Here is a 22,000-nt window from a genome sequence, read left to right on the forward strand (position 1 = left end):
GGTCTCATTCAATGCTTACTCTGAAATGTCACTATTTCTATTCAACAAATGGGGAAAATGAGCCTGAAAAAAGTAATTTTTTCCTAAGTCACAAAGTTGGTAGGTGAAGAAGTTGGGGATTTGAATTCAGATCACCCAACTCCAGAGGCTGTGCTCAGAAGCACTATACTCCTCAGCCTGTCTCAGATTCATGTTCAACTTTAAACGTTTGATTTACCTTTGAACGCAAGTTCAAATCAAGTAAAAAGCTTCCTGAAAGCTCAGCTAATTTCTCTTTCTACTCATCACTTCTGTATGCTTACAGACTTTGGACTGACTTAGAAATGCTGGTCTTGCAATATTTTCGGCCTAGTCAGAATAAAGTAAGAAGTCTGCTCTCCTGGGAAGTCAAAGCAAGCTTCAAGTTTTAGTAAAATGATGTTTGAGATCTTAGAGAAATAAATTTTTACCAGTCATTGAAAAAACATGAAATGCATTTCTGTTCATAACTAAGGAAAGAAAAAAAAGCACCTGCAATCTTGATCATTATAATAACCAATGACCTAATCACAAAGAATATAAAGACAGTATGTATATTAGAAAAACCTAGCATTACTGGTTAGGAGACTAATGTTCTATATGCACTGAGCTATGGAATCTCAACCTTCCCTTGTAGCTCAGTCAGTAAAGAATCTGCCTGCAATGCAGGAGACCTGGGTTCGAGTCCTGGGTTGGGAAGATTCTCTGAGGAAGGAAATGGCAACCCACTCCAGTATTCTTGCCTGGAGAATCCCATGGACAGAGGAGCCTGGCAGACTACAGTCTGTGGGGTTGCAAGAGTCAGACATGAGTTAGCGACTAAACTACTATGGAATCTCAGTGTATATAGTCACTTCCTTCTTCAGGCTACACACTTCTCATTGGTAAAAACAAGGGGGTTAGACTGGAATTTGACTTCCTCAAAATCTGTGAAATGTCAGTGCACAGAAAGGGTTTACAGCGGGACTTTCGATCTTTGTCACCTTACAGCACATATATAAAAGGCTAATTCTTGTGTGACACACTGAAGTCACAGCAGGAAGCCATTCAGAATCGAAGGAACTGCTCTGAGGCCTCTGAGGATCAATTTCTCAACTCATCTGTGGGGAAGTCTGAACTTAGAGAACCACCGGTTCGTCCTCATCAGTTTCCACATGGAGAAACTAAAGCAAATTTACAACAACCCAATAAGTTACAGTAAAGTATATGGTATCAATGTATTATCAATTATGATACTTGTATATTATTTAATAAGTTTTCCCCAATTTGTTCCCCTTCAGTTTATTTTCTACACAGCAGCCAGGAACTTTCTTAAAACATACAGATTTGATCATGTCAGTGCCCACTTTCCCTTTCATTGTTCTTCAGATAAAGACCCATGTTCTTTATCACAATAAGAGAGCCCACTGGGCCCTGCATGTTCCAACCTCTGTTTCTCCAGGGTCATCTCATGCTATTCTCCCCACTGTACTTTATATTCCTTTTTTCGTCTCCTAAAACAGCCCAAGCACTTTCCTGCATCAGAGACTTAGAGTCTGGAGTCTCTTACTTTCTTCCCCAGCTGACACTTAACTCATTTCCACAGTTCTCAGTTCAAATATCATTTCCTCCAGAAAACCTTCCCTAACCCCCTTCTACATCAGGTTCCCCTACTATTTCTCATCTTTTCTTTCACTGCACAGCACTGATAACTGTATGAGCCTGTTCATCTCTTTCGTGATTATCTGATTAACGCTTGCTGTCCTCATTAGCCTCTGAGCTCTGAAAAGGGACAGTGTGTGTTTTGGTCCCACTGTCTCCTCAGAGCCAACCACAGCATCATAGGGCCACTTAACAAATAATTGTTACCAAGACCTGACACTCTCATTGGAGAAGGGTGAAAAAGTTTTCATGATGCCAGGACAAATGATTCAAGAATATGTTTCAATTAGATATTTATTTAATGAATGAATGTATGGTTTTGCTCAGGCTATAAGTAGGAGTCTTCCTGGCAACTCTAAGCTTTGAACTGGTAAGGTTTTGTTCATCAAATTTCTTATGATGTAAAATACAGATATGGTGATACTTATTCTAATTAATGAACAGTATGTCCTTGCATGTCCTGGTGGCATACACATGAATATTTGCATGCTTTCAGTACAAATATTCTTAATTTTTGGATTATGGAATACACTGATATCTAATAAAAGCTTTGGATACTTTTTTCAAGAAAATGAATAATTCACAACATTTTTTACAAATAATGTGAAAATAATTCACAAACAATCCTAGGCAGTCAGTCCATAGACTATCCCTATGAATAAATTTCAACACCTAAATACAGCATAAAATAATTATTTGATTTGATCCTTAGATACCTTTCCAAGCTCACCTGCCATTTTCTAATACTATTTAAAATTCTAATATATCACAATCAGTATGGTTTCCCAGCATACACATCATTTCCCTTCCTAGGATGCCATCCTCATTTTTTCTTTCTAACATATCCTCCAATACTTGGATCAAAGCTTTTATCTTCCAGGGGCCTCCCCTGACTCATCTGCTGGGAAATAGGCTTCTCACAGGGGCTTTCATGACACCTGGTAAAAATCAGCATCCTAGCATTTACTTCCTGATATTAAATTACAGTCTTTCCTGAAGGACATTAAATTTTTTGAGTGTAGGGACCGTGTCTGAAGCCGCTCAACCCTCTGCACCCGTGTTTGGAACAGTGAACAATACAAATAGGTCTTCAATACTTGTATGTTCATTTGAACTGTTGAAGAACAAAAATTAACAATAGAAGACGAGTCAAGAGTACCCATAAATAATATTCCTCCATTGAGAGGACAAATTGGAATACTAACAAATAAACAGAACATCTACAGTGTATGTGCTGTGCATAGTCGCTCAGTCATGTCTGACTCTTTGCAACCCCATGGACTGTAGCCCATTGGGCTCCTTTCTCCATGGGGATTCTCCAGGCAAGAATACTGGAGTGGGTTGCCATGTCCTTCTCCTTCTATAATGTATAATCATCAACAAAGGCTGTTAACACAAAAGACACATAACAAAATTATTTGATCACAGAAAAATTAGTCTAAGCTATCAGCATCAGTATGGGTGTCTATCACAGAAATAACCAGGAGAACAACAGATTCTTTATTAAGATAGTTTGAAGGTAATATTCAGAAAATGTATCATTATGATGCCTTCATCAAAAGGTTCAATACCAGGCTACTGCTGTATAATGTTTTACAGTTCTTACTGTCCCATGAATAGTAAGCAGCAGATTTCTGTTCTTGGGTGGTAATTGTACAGTAACAAAAAAGTTAATGTGCAACAGTAAAACAGGAGAAGTTTGCACAGAGAGTTATGTACACTGATATTCCAAACAAATTATTTTTGCTGTTTTAAACCTGGGTTACTCATTTACCCAGCAGATTATGAAATTCCACAGTTGATACCAAAAGGGACCAGTAGTTATCACTGGGAGGATGACCATTCATGACACAATAGACCATAAGCATAACGTAGACTGTGATGGGGAAGGATCCAATGAGATGGCCAATTCACACATCTTCATTTCACTGACTCTGGAACTCCTCTCTTATGCCAGGTTCATTTATTGGCTGTCATTAGTCAGTTATTGCAGCACAATGAGGGGTGGAGGCAAGGGACAGGTGCATTATCAGAAGATTCCACGGAAGGACTATCTTTTAAGCCCTGCATCCCTGCTGAGAATTGATCTGCTGATTTCCTCTCTCAGCCTCATTCCAGCCACCCCCACCTCCCACCCTGCCACACACTCCATTCAAATTGCGAGAATGAGAGCTATATCACCAATGGAATAGATTAAGTTTTGTGTACAAAATTCCAGGAGCATTTTGTAATGCCAAAAAAAAAAAAGACTGAAAACCACCAAACAAGAGGGTGCTTACAAAAAAGATGGAAGCCGTCATGTTTGCTGAATTAAAAAAAAAAAATAAGAGACTGAATTATGTAGGAAGAAAACATTTAAAACCCTTAGAAACAAAACGCATCCAGCACAGTTGTGGACACACAGTGCAAAATATGAGCGATATGAACTAAAGTGGGGTGAAATGGGAGAGTATGGCTGAGACAGGGAGAAGAGGGAAGAAGAAAGCAGAGAGAGGAGACAGTACTTAGTATTATTGAGAGAAAAAAAAAAAAAAAAAACCCCAATGCTGCACATTTGTCTCAAATAATAAATTGGTGGTTTTTCAAACAATTGGCCATATTTTCTAAGGCAGACTTCCTAATGTATATCCATGTTATGAGATAGAAATTTGGACGATGCAATGCTGGGAGGGCACCTACACAGGCATTCTGTAGAAATTAAGCAAAAACAAACATGCGCAGCAACAATCACATGTGAATTTACCAAGACTTCTGCCAAAGCCCTGCTGACAATGTAAGTAGCTTACTGGTTGTGCTATTTATTTGAGGAATAAGTAATTTTATACTTTTCATCTAAAACTGAGGGGGACAACTTTATGAATAAAATTATCAAGATAAAACATAAGTAAATGTCCAATCATCCTAATTATTGACGGAGGCCAAATATTTTCTTCCCAGCTTAATTTTCTGCTCTTACCCACTATCCTATTGAGAACTCTATAGAAGTAATACTTGCTACATTTAAGATTATAATACAATGGCGGTGAAGGCAGAAAGTGTAAATTCTGTACCCAGACTGCCTGGATTCAACTTCCATTCTGCTGTGTTCTAGCTGTACAACTTTGGGAAAGTTGCTTAACCCTCCTGTGCTTCAGTTACTCATCCGCAAATGAGGGAATAATAGTAACTTCATTGAGAGATACATAAGTTAAAGCATGTAACACACTTAGAACAACGCTTGGCACGTGGTAAGTACTCCCTAAAGCTAGTTAATACTGCTGCCACCCAAATACATACAAATGCAAAAGTAATCAGCAAATGACACAAAGGAGTTGATCCAAATAAATTTCATAACACAGCTATCTTTTAAAATGAGTCACATACATGACTGTACTGAGTTCTTAACTATAATATATGACATCAAGATTTGTCCAAGGTAAGATTTATTTTTTTAAAGTAACTATAGTGGTTTGGATTTCATCTATACATGCATTAAGAAAAGACTGTGTGACTTTGCTGTGGACAAGATACTTTCAAGACACTGTCTAGTTGCTACCTTTGTGGGTAAAGGAATGTTCAGGTTAAAGAAGAGAAAATAACTCCCATTATCACTTTCACAGAAAATTGCAGAATTATCACAGGAAAACTTACACGAAATTAGTGTCTATGTGATAGGGAAGGTATTTGATTGAAGATTAAAGTCTTGTCAAGTTTCTTTAGAAGCTTTCTGTCACCTGCAAAATCTCAATGTACTTGTTCTGGAAAACATTTAGGCCTAAAATTTTCCTTCGGTTAGATTATTTCTGTTTCCTCTCTTATTAAAATAAAAATGTCCATAACTATATAATGGGTAAAGAACAGTAGTGGGTTTAGCAACTTTTACTCTGACACTAAACTGGGAGTAGTAGTAATATTTTATGAATGAAAAAGAAGATCAATTTGATTAGGTCAACAATGTTTTAGGCTCCTTTCTAGGCACTCTCTAAGGACCTTCAATTAGTCAACTGAGAGTTACTTATTAACTCAGACCATGCTTAGTCATTGGCTAAAAAAATGAAGGATCGTGTAGACCAAAGACAAGAGGTCAGGGTCAAACTGCAGAGAGCAAAGGGCAATGAATGGATGGTTACACCTTCCTCCTCATTCTTTCAGAGTCAGGGAAATGAGGCAAGCAGGTAGCCTTTGGAGGTACTAATGTGAATGCAATATCAGGTGTGCTAGTGAAGAGAGTCGGACACGACTTAGCGACTTCACTTTCACTTTTCACTTTCATGCACTGGAGAAGGAAATGGCACCCCACTCCAGTGTTCTTGCCTGGAGAATCCCAGGGACGGCGGAGCCTGGTGGGCTGCCGTCCATGGGGTCGCACAGAGTCAGACATGACTAAAGTGACTTAGCAATAGCAATAGCAGTGAAGAGCCATAAGCATCCCCAGTTTAAAAAGGGTGCTTTGTCTGCCTCCCTTGAGATCAGGATCAGAGCCATGAACCCCCATGAGTGCTGGGTTTGGTACCTTTTTTCTTTACAGGATGACTATACACATAGCAGACACCATCCCAATGCAGTTCTGATGCTATTCTGGAAGGTTTTTTGTTGTTTTGTTTTTTACTTTAGCATTACTGAAATAAGAGCACCAGTGAGCATATCTGTTTATTAGTTTTTAGTAATATTTAACTCAGAGAGGCTAAATATTAGTTTAGTTCCACATTTTAATTCCACATTTCTATCACTAGAGGATTATACGTGATGATAATATAACCTCATCAAATCTAGAGTATATAATTCTGGGATGAGTCCATCTTTTAACTTCTAGTTTGTGACTTTGGGTCCCTTCATAATTCTTAATCACCTTCATTTGATCATAAACTATTTATTTTAAGCCCACAAGTATTTTTTGTACTTTATAAGAAAATGGCTAAGAAAAACAAACTTAAGAGCAAGAGAACAATTCATTCCACTTGGATACTTATCACCTAAAAAGAAAAATGTCATTTGGTGAACAGGTTGGGTTGCACTTAGTGGGCAAATGGTTGCTGGTCTCTCTCTGCATTACAAGTGCCCTTGCCAACCTCTTCACTTCTCCATTCTGGTAAGTGACCAAGAATTGACCATACCCACTTTGCCAACATAAGTGAAGATCATCGTGGTGAAGCGCTACAAACTAGAGACAAGCACCACTCAGTGGGAACGGAAGGGACTTTTTGTTTTACTTGTTTTTAATAAAGAATTGGCAGGCTAAAGTTTTGTTTGTCTAGATAAAATGTGTATTTTTACTCCCTCACTATTAGCTCATCTAGCTTTGGCCTCTCAAACCTCAGCTGAAAAAAGAATCATCCATGAGTTTCATCTTACTGCTAGTGATAGAAAACAGAGTTTATACAATTAGACAAGAAGCTGGAAAACAAAAAACCAAGAGGACCAGGTTTAGTTGCTATGGCACTGAGGTTAGCTAGCACTTAGGCACTGACTTGGATTGCCTGCAAAGGAATATAATCTGATACTCAGACTTTATTTTTTTGGGCTCCAAAATCACTGCAGATGGTGACTGCAGCCATGAAATTAAAAGGCGCTTACTCCTTGGAAGGAAAGTTATGACCAACCTAGATAGCATATTCAAAAGCAGAGACATTACTTTGCCAACAAAGTTCCGTCTAGTCAAGGCTATGGTTTTTCCAGTGGTCATGTATGGATGTGAGAGTTGTACTGTGAAGAAAGCTGAGCGCCAAAGAATCGATGCTTTTGAACTGTGGTGTTGGAGAAGACTCTTGAGAGTCCCTTGGACTACAAGGAGATCCAACCAGTCCATTCTAAATGAGATCAGTCCTGGGTGTTCTTTGGAAGGAAGGATGCTAAAGCTGAAACTCCAATACTTTGGGCACCTCATGCGAAGAGCTGACTCATTGGAAAAGACTCTTGATGCTGGGAGGGATTGGGGGCAGGAAGAGAAGGGGACGACAGAGGATGAGATAGCTGGATGGCATCACTGACTCGATGGACGTGAGTCTGAGTGAACTGCGGGAGTTGGTGATAGACAGGGAGGCCTGGCATGCTGCGATTCATGGGGTCACAAAGAGTTGGACACGACTGAGTGACTGAACTGAACTGAACTGAACTCAGTCATAAAGGGCTACACTAAAAAATAAAGGCTTCTCTTATTAATATTTAAAAACATATTTAAAACCAGGTATGTATATGCTTTGTATTTGGTGAAAATAGAATTAAGTGGTTTCTGATAGTGAAACTATACTTAGAGCTTTAATTTAACTGGGGATATTATTTGTGAAAGAGCCTAACAGGCCTGACACTTAATGGGCACAACATAAAATTTATAGCTTTCCCATTGACTCTGATATATTTATTTTCCAATAGTCAAATGTAATGGTAAAGATTATTATAATAATGATACATATAATAACAACTATTGTTATCTTTATTGAATATTTCCTATCTTATTGATTTATGTATATTAACTAATTTATTTCTTATAACTACCCTTGGAGATGTGTCATTATGTTCATCTTAAAGGTGAGGAGACTGACGCACAAGATTTTAAGCAACTTGATTAAACAGCTAGTAAGTGGCAGAGCAGTGGAATTTAAAGAATAGATCATTAGAAAAGACCCTGATACTGGGAAAGATTGAAGGCAGGAAGAGAAGGGAACGACAGAGGATGAGATGGTTGGATGGCATCACTGACTCAATGGACATGAGTTTGAGCAATCTCCAGAAGTTGGTGATGGACAGGGAAGCCTAGCCTGCTGCAGTCCATGGGGTCACAAAGAGTTGGACACAACTGAGCAATTGAACTGAACTGATGTGTGTGTGTGTGTTTAACAATTACTGTGCTATACATCTGAAACTAACACAACATTGTAAATCAACTATACTTCAGTTAAACAAACAAATATTTTAGACTGCTAAGTCCTTAAGACTTCTTACTAGATGCTTAAAGTATGCGTTTCTATTACTCCTATTCAGTTCAGTTCAGTTCAGTCGCTCAGTCATGTCTGACTCTTTGCCACCCCATGAATCGCAGCACGCCAGGCCTCCCTGTCCATCACCAACTCCCCAGTTCACTCAGACTCACGTCCATCGAGTCAGTGATGCCATCCAGCCATCTCATCCTCTGTTGTCCCCTTCTCCTCCTGCCCCCAATCCCTCCCAGCATCAGAGTCTTTTCCAATGAGTCAGCTCTCGCATGAGGTGCCCAAAGTATTGGAGTTTCAGCTTTAGCATCCTTCCTTCCAAAGAAATCCCAGGGCTGATCTCCTTCAGAATGGACTGATTGGATCTCCTTGCAGTCCAAGGGACTCTCAAGAGTCTTCTCCAACACCACAGTTCAAAAGCATCAATTCTTCGGCGCTCAGCCTTCTTCACAGTCCAACTCTCACATCCATACATGACCACAGGAAAAACCACAGCCCTGACTAGATGGACGTTTGTTGGCAAAATAATGTCTCTGCTTTTCAATATGCTATCTAGGTTAGCCATAACTTTTCTTCCAAGGAGTAAGCGTCTTTTAATTTCATGGCTGCAGTCACCATCTGCAGTGATTTTATATATTATCTATTCATGTAAACTCTGCTGCCTGGTTAAAGTTTGACCTACTTTGCCAGGTCATTGCCCTATTTAAAAACCTTTGACTGCTTCCAGCTTTCTAGAGACTAAGTAGCCACTTTGTGTCATATCAGCAAGCTGCCACCCCCGAAATATGGAAATGATAGTTATTTTTACGTCCACATCTATATCATCACACTTGAGCCTAAGTATTGTGAGTGGAGAGAAGTGAGACAGAGAAAGTCAAACATTGTATGATATCACTTTTATGTGAAATCTTTAAGACAAACAAAAAAAAGGGAACAGATGAACTTATCCACAAAACAGAAATAGATATACAGATATAGAAAACAACTTTACGGTCACCAAGAGGTAAGGGTGGGGAGGGATAAATTGGGAGATTGGGATTGACATATATATACTACTGTATAAATTACATAACTAATAGAACCTACTGTATAGCACAGAAAACTGTACTCAATACTCTGTAATGGCCTATAAGGGAAAAGAATCTAAAAAAGAATGGATATATGTATAACTGATACACTTTGCTGTACACTTGAATCTCACACAACATTGTAAATCAACTATACTCCAATAAAAATTTAAAAATAAAAAAAGACTAAACCTTTCCATCCAATTAGAAAGGCTTTTTGTTCTTTGTTTCTGTATCTACAGAAAATGCAACCACATTTTGCCTGTACCTGTAGCAGACTGCTTCCACCACTGTGCCCTTGGTATGTCATAACAATAAAGGGAGTTCTGAGAAAAGCTGTGCTGTGCTGTGATAAGTCACTTCAGCCATGTTCGACTCTTTGTGACCCCATGGACTATAGCCTGTGAGGCTCCTCTGTCTACTGGATTCTCCAGGCAAGAACACTGGAGCGGGTTGCTGTGCACTCCTCCAGGGAATCTTCTCGGCCCAGGGATCGAACACACATCTCTTACATCTCCTGCATTGGCAGGTTTGTTCTTCACCACTGGCACCACCTGGGAAGCCCTTTGAGGAAAGCTAAATTTATCCAACTGAAGAGACAGGCCATTATTCTGTGACTTAATGTTGTTGGCAATTAAATATCCTTTCAAAACAAAATGATGGTGATGATGAAAAACAATTTTTAAAAAAAAATCTTCATTTGGTGAATATTTAAAGTTGATTGTTAGACCTATCCTCAATTCAGGCTTTGTTGCTATTCATTGCTTGGTTTACTTTTGCAAATGTCCCTAAGTCTATAAAATCCCATGTCTGAGAAGAATTAACCAAGACAACAACTTGACTTAGAGTAAGAGCATGCAGTCATTTGGCCTAGGGCAGTGGTTCTCAAAGTGTGGGCATGAGATGGCATGATGGCATCAGGGTTAACTGGAAACTCTTTAGAAGTGCAAACCTACTGAATCAGAAGCTCTGGAGAGGAGACCAGTCATCTCTGTGTTTAAAAAGGCCTCCAGTGGATTCTGCTGCTGATAAAGGTTGCAGACTTTATCAGAGTTGACTGAACTTTCCAACTAGGTAGGGAAGATGAGAAAGTGCTGAGACAAAATATCTGGAGGTTTTTAAATGCCCCTCTAAGGTCATTTTTTTAGTCCAATAATTCTTCATCTATTTTGTATGGATTTGCCATGGTTATTGGCTAATCAATCTTTACAAAAAGAATTGAGATTTATTTCCTAGAGTCTACAGTGGATGTTTTTATAAGTGCCTATTCAAAATGGGATGTTGGCGGGGCGGTTAGTTGCTCAGTTGTGTCCAACTCTTGCAATCCCATAGAGTATGGCCCGCCAGGCTCCTCTGTCCACAGGATTTCCCAGGCAAGAATACTGTAGTGGGTAGCCATTCCCTTTCCCAGGGGATCTTCACGACCCAGGGATTGAACTGAGTCTTCTTGCACTGCATTGCACACAGATTCTTTACCATCTGAGCCACCAGAGAAGCCCCAAGGTAGGATAAATGATACTAAATATAGACGGTAAGTGATCAGGCTTGTTACTTCTCAGGGTGAGAAAACAGTTGATCTAAGAAAGTTGGAGCTGAAGCTGTAATTGAGTGACTGAAGGACCTAGGGACCTGTGAACTCCCTTTATGTAATGTCATTTCAGTCATTAGAACAACTGCATAGTTATTATAGTATTAATGTCTATAGAGATTTACATGATGTAAACAGGTATTGTGACCGTTTATGATAAATTATGCCAGCATTCCACTACTGTCTTGAATAGAAAATTAAAGTCCCACCTAAGCTAAATGAGGGAAATACTAGAGATCGCTGATCCCTGAGAGAGTGTGAAACTGAGGTGAAAGTAATCAAAGTCACCCAGCAAGGAACATGAGCTCTACATGCGGCAGGATACAGAGGGAACCTGAACTTGTTCCTTATAGATTCTTTTATCAGAGAAAATAACCAATTCTGATGAAATAATAACTAGACCATAAAAAATTACAATTTGATAGCCTAATGCTTCTTATGGTTTCAGAATTTTTTAAGATCTTAATGTAGAAACTTATTAAGTATTATGTTTGAGAAGGAAGAAAACTCGATGCAAACTATCAGCTCTCCACACACACATATTTCTGGTTTGACCTATATACATAGTCAGCAATAAAGGATGCTGGCAGCAGTAGACTTTTCTGACAATTGGTAAGTGGAGGGAATAGTGGGATGTGGCCTTGACAGTGGGGCTCACCCTCATCAGGCTGTGCCTTTTCAACCATGTGAAGACAGAAAGAGGGATGGAGGTGCACTGACCCCATTCATGATACATTCCCCCACATCCTGGCTGTGTTGACTCAATAGACGTTGGCTGCAAGTGTGCAGTATGCTATGCTAGGCAGGATCTAGAGACAAAAGCCTATGAGAGATCAGGGCCCTCCAGGCACCTACACAACTACAGGGTAGAAGGACAAGATGTGACTTGGTTCCTGGCACACCTTGAGCCTCATGCCCAGGCTAATTTGTGAGTGCAGATGAGAAGGGTCTGAGGAGAACTGTTTTCAGCTGTGAGCGATCTGAGGCCTCTGTCCTTGTTAGCCTTAGCATGAATCAGTGCTTACACATACACACACATGCAGGCTTCTAGTTACTCCCTGGGAGGGCATTATGGCAGCCTCGACATTGAGCCTTCCCCCCAAATCCAGGTCCTCAATCAGGTCATGGCTGCCTCACTTCCTGAGAACCCAAAGATTCCCCCAGAGACTGGGATTTCTGTGGAAGTACAACAACCCTTGGCTGCAGCTGCATCCATTGACAGAGGCTATGTTGTTACTGTTTAGTCACTGAGTCGTGTCCGACTCTGTGACCCCCTGGACTGTAACCCACCAGGCTCCTCTGTCCATGGGATTTCCCAGGCAAGAATACTGGAGTGGGTTGATATCACCTTCTCCAGGGGATCTTCCTGACCCAGGGATCAAACCTGCATATCCTGCTTTGGCAGGCAGATTCCTTGCCACTGAGTCACCTGGGAAATAGATAAGGCTATAGAAAGAAAAGAAAGTGAAGTTGCTCAGTCGTGTCCGACTCTTTGCGACCCCATGGACTATAGCCTACCAGGCTCCTCAGTCCATGGAATTTTCCAGGCAAGAGTACGGGAGTGGGTTGCCATTTCCTTCTCCAGGGGATCTTCCCAACCCAGGGATCGAACCCGGATCTCCCGCACTGCGGGCAGACGCTTTACCGTCTGAGCCACCAGGGCAGAGATTAAGTGAAAGAAAGTAAAGTTGCTCAGAGATAAGGCTATAGATCACCTCAAATTTCAGAGGTTGTTCCTATTTCTGAGTCTCACTGAGTTTTCAAAGCAAATTAACCCCTTTGATGACCTACCCACAGGGTCTAGGTTTCTCTCAAAAGGAGGATCATGACCAACTTTTTCCAAAGAGTTTGAAGGGCAGTGGTTTCCAAATGTTCATTTAATTATTAACTACATCAAAATCACCTACAACATAAGAAAAATGCATTTATAGGAAATGGATCCAAGACCCACTTACCCAGAACCTTCTAAGATGGAGCTCCTAGTGCATGTGGTTTTAAAAATTCCACAGGTGATTTTGATGCGCCATGAGCTGGGAACCATTGCACTAGGGCAGTGGGTCTCAGCCTTTAGGGGAATCACCAGGAGGGCCTGTTGAAGTATAGGTTCCTGGGCTTGATCTCCAGAATTTCTGAGTCAGCAGGTCTACACTGGGGCTGGAGAATTTAAGTCCCACTAAGTTCTCAAGTGAGGGAGATGCTGCTGGTCAGAGATGAAGCTTGAGAACTACTGTACTAGGGGAGGGCAGGGGCCAAGTCTACTGGAGACCTGTTCCCTGGCTGAATACCCCTATTACCCTGTTGGCCTCCTATGGCAGACACTGCTCTTCACCCCCTCCCCTTTATGCATTCTGGCCAAAACTTGATTTTTCTGGAGGTAGTAATGCTCTCAAATAATAGAACTACATTGATCAGCTTCCCTTGAAGAAGGGGGTGGCTGTGGGACTAAATTCCAGCAAACAAATCTTAAGCAGAAGTTGTTGGGTGGGGCTTCTGGAAAAGCATATTAAAGCTGGTGGGGAGGAGGGTGATGGCTAAGCTGGCATTTTCCACCTTTTGCCCCTTGCTTTTCCTCTTTTTCAAGCCTGGAACACAGAAGTGATGATTGTAGTTCCCACAACATCAAGTCAAGAAAGCTCCCTGACAATTTAACATAGTAACATTTCTGCAGCAGTGTGAACAGTCACATTAAGTAGGTTATATGAAAATTATACCTGCGGGTTCCACACACATGGGGTATGAAGTGTGGACTACATTTTATATAAGGGGCTTGATCATCCACAGATTTTGGCATCCACAGGGGTCCTGGAAACAACCCACATGGATATTGAGGGAAAGGGAAAAGGGAAAGTTGCTCAGTTATGTCTGACTCTTTGTGATCCCATGGACTATACAGGCCATGGAATTCTCCAGGCCAGAATACTGGAGTGGGTAGCCTTTCCCTTCTCCAGGGGATCTTCCCAAACCAGGGATCGAACCCAGGTCTCCAACACTGCAGGCAGATTCTTTACCAGCTGACACAAGGGAAGTCCAAGAATACTGGAGTGGGTAGTGAAGTGAGATCCCTTCTCCAGAGATCTTCCTGACCCAGGAATCCACCCAGGGTCTCCTGCATTGCAGGTGGATTCTTTGCCAACTGAGCTATCAGGGAAGCCCTAAAAAGTAGTGAAGACAAAAGTTGCTCAGTTGTGTCCGACTCTTTGCAACCCCATGGACTATACAGTCAATAGAATTCTCCAGGCCAGAATACTGGAGTGGGTAGCTGTTCCCTTCTCCAGGGGATCTTCCCAACCCAGGGATCGAACCCAGGTAGGATGTCATATATAAGACCAGGTTAGGCTCTGCCATCAAACTTACAAAAAAACACTTTGGTCTCAGAAATGCTGGTATCACAAAGACGGTAGTTTCTGTACCAGCATCTTCGCTTGGAGCTAATTTTGTTTCATTCCCTCAGGTTATCTGTCATATCTGCCAGTCTCTGTGGTTGTCACTTCTACACTCCGCACCCAACCCCCACACCCCCAAAAAAAATCTTTTGAAGCTCTTGCTTGTGGCTATTTCCACTGTCGTGGCCATTCAGGCTAGCAGAATCTGTCCCTGAATTATCTTAATAGCCTTCTCCCTTGGGGGTCTGTCTCCCTCCTGATTGATTTCCCCAACTCCGCTTTGATTTGCTCTCTATGCTGCAGCCAGAGTGGCCCCTATGACACAGAAATGATTGTGCTAATCCCCTGCGTAAAACATATATTTGGATTTCTGTTGCCCTCTGGATAAAGTTCAGATGTCTTAATAGGACGTTACAAGCCCCTTGTTGATTTTTCAACCCTTATCTCTTGTCATTTTCCACGTCAAGGTCAAAGCCCCTGCCTTACTAAACTATTTTTAGATCTCTTAGAGAAAGCTATTCGCTCTTGTCTTTGTACAAGTTGTTTCCTCTTGGACGATATACTAGTAAAAATCGTAACTCTTCCTTCAAGATAGAAACTAAAGCTAAATTATGAGTGTTAGTGTGTGCAGAGGCCTACACTAACCACAGCCAAAAACTCCAGGCCTGTCCAATCATCTTATTCACCCTCCACCTATGTCTATTTCTGGTTAATGCTTGATTCTTTTTCTTCTAGAATGTACTAGAAGGAGCAATGAGGAAATAACTACCAAATGACAACCAAATTCAGACTTGTGTTGATTGACTATTCATACATACAATGAAATATTTAATGTATTTCTTAAATTTTCATTTTATAGCTACAGAAGTGATATAACCAAGAGATAGAACATTTGGAAAAAAAAAAAAAGAGAAAAGATCCATATTTTAATCATTCTATAAAACAATTCCATAAAACAATTACTATGATTATTGTCTCCTAGAAGGTAAGCTCCCTGAGGGCAAGAGCTACACTTACCCTATTCACTGCTGTGTCCCCAGTGCTGTGTTTCAGTTTTGTTAAAAATGTAAATATCATTTCTATACATCATTTTGGTGTACAGAATTCAAGATTCAAACATATTTGAATTTTCTACCATACCCCTATTAGTCAAATTTGAGAATTTCAATTATAATACACTTTACAATAAAATGTTGAAGATAATCAGAGAAAGATGGGCCTGGGAACAGACTACAGTAGTAAAGGAAAGGCAGAGGAATATACTTTTTCAATAAAGCTTTGAGAGAGATAAAGAAAGCAAGGAGAAAATCAAACTGATGCTCAGAAGTATTTGTATCATCAATGACATGGGTAGGAGGAGGAGTAACACTGAAGGCAGGGGAGACACAAAGCAAAAAGAGTCACAGAGCAAAAAGGCATCATGCATTTTCATGGACAGGGAGTCAACAGATGACACTGCATACAGAATATATGCCATATCATCAAATAAAAATGTCAGTATCTGGTATGGACTGTAGGTAGAAGCCATCTAGAGTTTCTGAAGAGCAAAGGAATGAATGGATCAATTAAATAGCAATCTGTCCTTATTATCGTCAAAGGTGTCAAGGTCATAAAAGTCAAGGAAAATCTGAGAACTCTTCTAGAATGTAAGAAACTAAAGAGAAAACTAAATTCAATGCAAGATTCTGACCTGAACACTTTCCATTTATTATTTACTGGATCCATTTATTATTGAGTGGAAAACTCAGAGTTTGAAGATTCCATAGAAGTAATGTATCAATAATAATTTCCTAATGTAGATGCTTGTGATATGGTTATGATACATCATTTTGGAGAAAAGGAGGAGAGGAAACATATACCCATTTGAATGCAAAGTTCCAAAGAATAGCAAGGAAACATCAGAAAGCCTTCCTCAGTGATCAATGCAAAGAAATAGAGGAAAACAACAGAATGGGAAAGACTAGAAATCTTTTCAAGAAAAATAGAGATACCAGGGGAATATTTCATGCAAAGATGGGCTCAATAAAGGAGAGAAATGGTATGGACCTATAAGAAGCAGAAGATATTAAGAAGAGGTGGCAAGAATACACAGAAGAATTATACAAAAAAGATCTTCATGACCCAGATAACCACGATAGTGTGATCACTCACATAGAGCCAGACATCCTGGAATGTGAAGTCAAGTGGGTCTTAGGAAGCATCACTATGAACAAAGCTAGTGGAGGTAATGGAATTCCAGTTGAGTTATTTCAAACCCTAAAAGATGATGCTGTGAAAGGGCTGCACTTAATATGCCAGCAAATCTGGAAAACTCGGCAGTGGCCACAGGACTGGAAAAGGTCAGTTTTCATTCCAATCCCAAAGAAAGTGAAAATCAAAGTCACTCAGTCATGTCCGACTCTTTGTGACCCCATGGACTCTACAGTCCATAGAATTCTCTAGGCCGGAATACTGGAGTGGGTAGCCTTTCCCTTCTCCAGGGGATCTTCCCAACCCAGGGATTGAACCCACGTCTCCCACATTGCAGGCAGATTCTTTACCAGCTGAGCCACAAGGGAAGCCCAAAGAAAGGCATTGCCAAAGAATGTCCAAATTATTGCACAATGGCACTCATCTCACATGCTAGCAAAGTAATGCTCAAAATTATCCAAGCCAGGCTTCAACAGTATGTGAACCGTGAACTTACAGATGTTCAAGCTGGATTTAGAAAAGGCACAAGAACCAGAGATCAAATTGCCAACATATGCTGGATCATCGAAAAAGCAAGAGAGTTTCAGAAAAACATCTACTTTATTCATTACACCAAAGCCTTTGACTGTGTGGATCACAACAAACTGTGGAAAATTCTTTAAGAGATGGGAATACCAGACCACCTTACCTGCCTCCTGAGAAATCTGTACGCAGGTCAAGAACCAACAGTTAGAACTGGACATGGAACAACAGACTGGTTCCAAATAGGGAAAGGAGTTCGTCAAGGCTGTATATTGTTACCCTGCTTATTTAACTTATATGCAGAGTATATCATGCGAAATGCTGGGCAGATGAAGCAGAAGTTGGAATCAAGACTGCTGGGAAAAATATCAATAACCTCAGATATGCAGATAAGGCCACCCTTATGGCAGAAAGCAAAGAAGAACTAAAGAGCCTCTTGATGAAAGTGAAAGAAGAGAGTGAAAAAGCTGGCTTAAAACTCAACATTCAGAAAACTAAGATCATGGCATTCAGTCCCATCACTTCATGGCAAATAGATGGGGAAACAACGGAAACAGTGAGAGACTTTATTTTGGGGGGCTCCAAAATCACTTCAGATGGTGACTACGGCCATGAAATTAAAAGATGCTTGATCCTTGGAAGAAAAGCTATGACCAAACTAGACAGCATATTAAAAAATAGAGACATTACTTTGCCAACAAAGGTCCATCTAATCAAAGCTATCGTTTTTCCAGTAGTCCTGTATGGATGTGAGTGTTGGACTCTAAAGAAAGCTGAGCACTGAAGAACTGATGCTTTTGAACTGTGGTGTTGGAGAAGGGACTCCAACAAGAGAGTCCCTTGGACTGCAAGGAGATCAAACCAGTCAATCCTAAAGGAAATCAGTCCTGACTATCATTGGAAGGACTGATGCTGAAGCTGAAACTCCAATACTTTGGCCACCTGATGTGAAGAGCTGACTCATTTGAAAAGACCCTGATCCTGGGAAAGATTGAGGGCAGGAGGAGAAGGGGACAACAGAGGATGAGATGGTTGGATGGCATCATTGAGTAGATGGATGTGGGTTTGGGTGGACTCCAGGAGTTGGTGATGGACAGGGAAGCCTGGTGTCCTGCAGTCCATGCGGCAGCAAAGAGTTGGACATGACTGAACGACTGATCTGAACTGATATGGTTATGTAGGAAAATATTCCTTTATGTTAAAAAATACACACTAAAATACTCAGAAAAATGGGGAATTATATTGGCAACTTAATCCCAGACATTTATTTTTTAAAAACTTTGTATACTAAGCTTGAAATTACTTTTTAAAAAAATTAGAATCTTGAAAGTTGGGTCTTGACATCAGTACTCTAAAAACTGCCCAGGTGATCCTAACATACAACCAAGGCTAGAAACCACTACTGTAGAGTCTTCATTATCAACATTAAAGAAAAAAGGTTAGAGATTAGTACATTAACTATAATTTATTTAACCAAAGTCTTCCATCTTTTCTTTAAAAACTGACTAGAGTTTCGCTAGGCCAGACAAGACAGAATCTCTTCCCTACAAGTACCAAGTCTCACTGGGAATAATCTATAAGCAAAATAAGTGCTGAAATAATATAATTGCTATCATTTGTTCAATAAGTAACATGTGTTAGATACTATGCTATCTGATAGGTCCGATACTGCTATTATCTTCCTTTCATTGTACCTAGGAATCCTAGGCACAATGAATTGAATAATTTTCCCTAGACTCTAGGGCCTAGAGCACAGATCTATGTTGACTCTTGACCACACTAATGTATTAGAGGAAAGGAAAGTGCTATGAAAACACACAGATGGACCTTTACTGATTAAGCTTTAAGGAAGCTTAATCAGAGGATGAACATTGATGTATCTTTAGATATGTACTCTATTTTCAATTTAATTACCAAAAATACTTCTTTTTATTTTATTATTATTATTTGCCACACTAGTTGCAGGACCTTAGTTCCCTGACCAGGGATTGAACCCAGGCCCTAGTAGTGAAAGAACCTAGTCCTAAACACTGGGCAACCAGAGAGTTCCCTCACATCACTTTCTAAAAAAATTTCTTTAAACTTTTAATTTTGTATTGGGGTATAGCCAATTAACAATACTGTGATAGTTTCAGGCAAATGGCAAAGGGACTGTGCCATACATAAACATGTATCCATTCTCCCCCAAGCTCCTCTCCCATCTGGGCTGTCACATAACAGTGAGCAGAGTTCCATGTACCACAAATACTTCTTAAATGAACTTCCCATTTAGGAGTTGTGCTGCTATCTCTCCCCTTTGGTGTGATTCTAAGTAGAATTCTGGGACAAAGTATATGAAAAAATCCCATGGCTTTCAATACCCACTACCACATAGCTGTCATCAGCAATATGAGGGTATCAGTATTACTGTAGCCTTACCAGAAGTGGGCACTGATACTTTAAAACTTCTTTGCCACTAGTAGAAAACTACTATTTCTTTATTACAAGTTAAGCTAAACATTTTCCATTAATGTTTTCTTTAAAGCATAAGTTTAATATCTTTATAATTACTACCAATAGTCTCTGTGCATGGCACCAGCAAAATAACATCTTACAATGTCTCATACTAAAATGAGGCTGTCATTTTTCCCTATAACCACAAAACTGGCTGTGTCACAATAGCAGCATTCAATGACATCAGATTTTTACACTCTCGCTAAGATCCTTGACCTCTAAGACTTACTGTAAACTCAATGAGGACAGAAAAAAATGTCTTGTTTGATTTTGAAATCCTATTTCAACGTCAGAAAGTTAAAACGCACTCGATAATTCTTTGCTGTAAGAATAACTAAATAAGATAATGGATGGTGACAAAATATAAATTGACACCATATTTTCTGAGCTCCTCACACGTGACACAAATAAATTTAGCTCAGTAAACATCACATGAGAAAAAGGAGAAGTAGGTTGTTCCTTCTTTCCATATAACTAGGGCACCCGTGATTCCAGTGTGCCAATGACAGTTCTTATTTATACCTTTTGTTCTCACACCCTATCTGCTGAATTCTGGATTGGGCAACACATTTTATGGTCATTCTACATCAAAAGGATATTCCTTTCATGAATAGTAGATCTAAGTGCAAAGGAAAGGTCCTGTCCAGGGAGCTTGTCTTTGTGTCACTTTGAATTTCACTTTAAAAACCTATAAGCAGATAATTCTTTGGGCCTCATGGGTTTTTTTTTCCCCCTTAAATAATATTTTACCACTTAAAGCTAAGTTACAATCTGCAAATAGTTAATTGCTAACTAACAGAATATCCCCTGATGGTATCAGCATTCTTTATTCCATTTTGCTGATAAGACAAGTGACAAATGGAAAGAAAAAGTGACTTATTCCAGGGCACATCAAGTATGAATTATCAGCAAGGTGAAAGGAGGCTATTGGAGCTCCAGTCTCTGGTTTTTGATTAATTCTCTGAACCACACAGCCATTAATCTGCAATTAGATCTCCTGTGTAGTTTGGTTTGAGATTTTAATCAGTAAGTGGCTTTGTAAACTGTAGGCCGTAATAACCTATTTCAAATTGTATGAGCAAAATCACAAGCATACCTTGGATATTTTTTAATGGGCATAAAATTCATGGTTAATAATATTTCAGTTTCACTGAACAACAGTCTGAATTCAAGCCTAATTTATAGTTCCTAAATTATCAGAAGGCAAAAGGAATATTTATAAAATAGGTGAAGTATAGAATAAATAGTTAATACTTTGGGTAATTAAAAATAAAATTGTTACATTTTTACATTTCAGAAGTATGTATGTCTACATTTCATTCCACAGTGCAGTTTGGATAAGATTTTAGCAGATTAACATCCCAAATTATAACAGTCTTAATGGAGTTAGCAAAGTCATTCTTTATAGCAACTAAAATGAAAACTAATAGAAATAAATGTAATACACTATGTCTAAGACCCATATATAAAAGAGGCATATCATATATGCATTTGATGAACTATTATTATACTTCTGTCACATCCAGATTAATTTATAAACATATTAATTTATAAACATAAACATTAATTTATAAACATATAAGTCAGTCAAGGTCCTATTGGTATCTTGTGAGGATGGGGTAAGAAACTGGTAAACTCATGTAAAGTTCATTCAGAGGAATAAGTTTCAGAGAATAAACAAGAAAATGTTTTAAAAGTATGAATAAACTATAACAATAAAAAATAGTATTCTTCTGGCACAGACCAATGGAATAAAATGCAAGGTTAAGAAACAGGCACAGGTGCATAAAGTATTCAATAAATGAAAAATAACAATGAAAAACAGAAGGATTTAAAAAGCAATGTTGTGACAGCTGACTTGATCCATACCTCACATCATTCAGCAAATAAATTCCAGGTGAGATGCATATCTCAGTGTAAGAAAGCAAAAACAAAATGTTTGGGAAGGCTTTTCTACATATGACTTCAAAGATAAAAAGACTGATAGATTTGATATAAAACATAACACTTACTGAAATAAATATGTATTAAGGATAGCAATCAGTCTTCTGCCGTTCATGCTATAATCACTTAAATTCATCATTTGTCTTTTAATTCCATTTAGCTCCTTGACACAAAAAAAAAACCTTTTAAACTATAAGAAGTTAAAAATACCAATCTCTTCTTTAAGGTCTCTTTCCTTTAGCTGTAAAA

At 39.3% G+C, this 22,000-nt stretch overlaps 1 protein-coding gene across 8 annotated transcripts in view; it reads right to left on the reverse strand.

Annotated features, from left to right (window-relative positions):
• NME7 (NME/NM23 family member 7) overlaps window positions 1-22,000 on the reverse strand; it is a 245,919-nt gene that overhangs the window by 37,529 nt on the left and 186,390 nt on the right. For 6 of the 8 annotated variants that reach the window (XM_015475077.3, XM_015475076.3, XM_059875436.1 and 3 more), the window contains one exon: window positions 298-21,914. In XM_015475077.3, the coding sequence (XP_015330563.1) occupies window positions 21,816-21,914 (99 nt within the window). In that variant the 3' untranslated portion in view covers window positions 298-21,815. 8 annotated transcript variants of the gene reach the window in all.

The sequence above is a fragment of the Bos taurus genome, chromosome 16 (assembly GCF_002263795.3).
Source record: "Bos taurus isolate L1 Dominette 01449 registration number 42190680 breed Hereford chromosome 16, ARS-UCD2.0, whole genome shotgun sequence".
NCBI lineage: Eukaryota > Metazoa > Chordata > Mammalia > Artiodactyla > Bovidae > Bos > Bos taurus.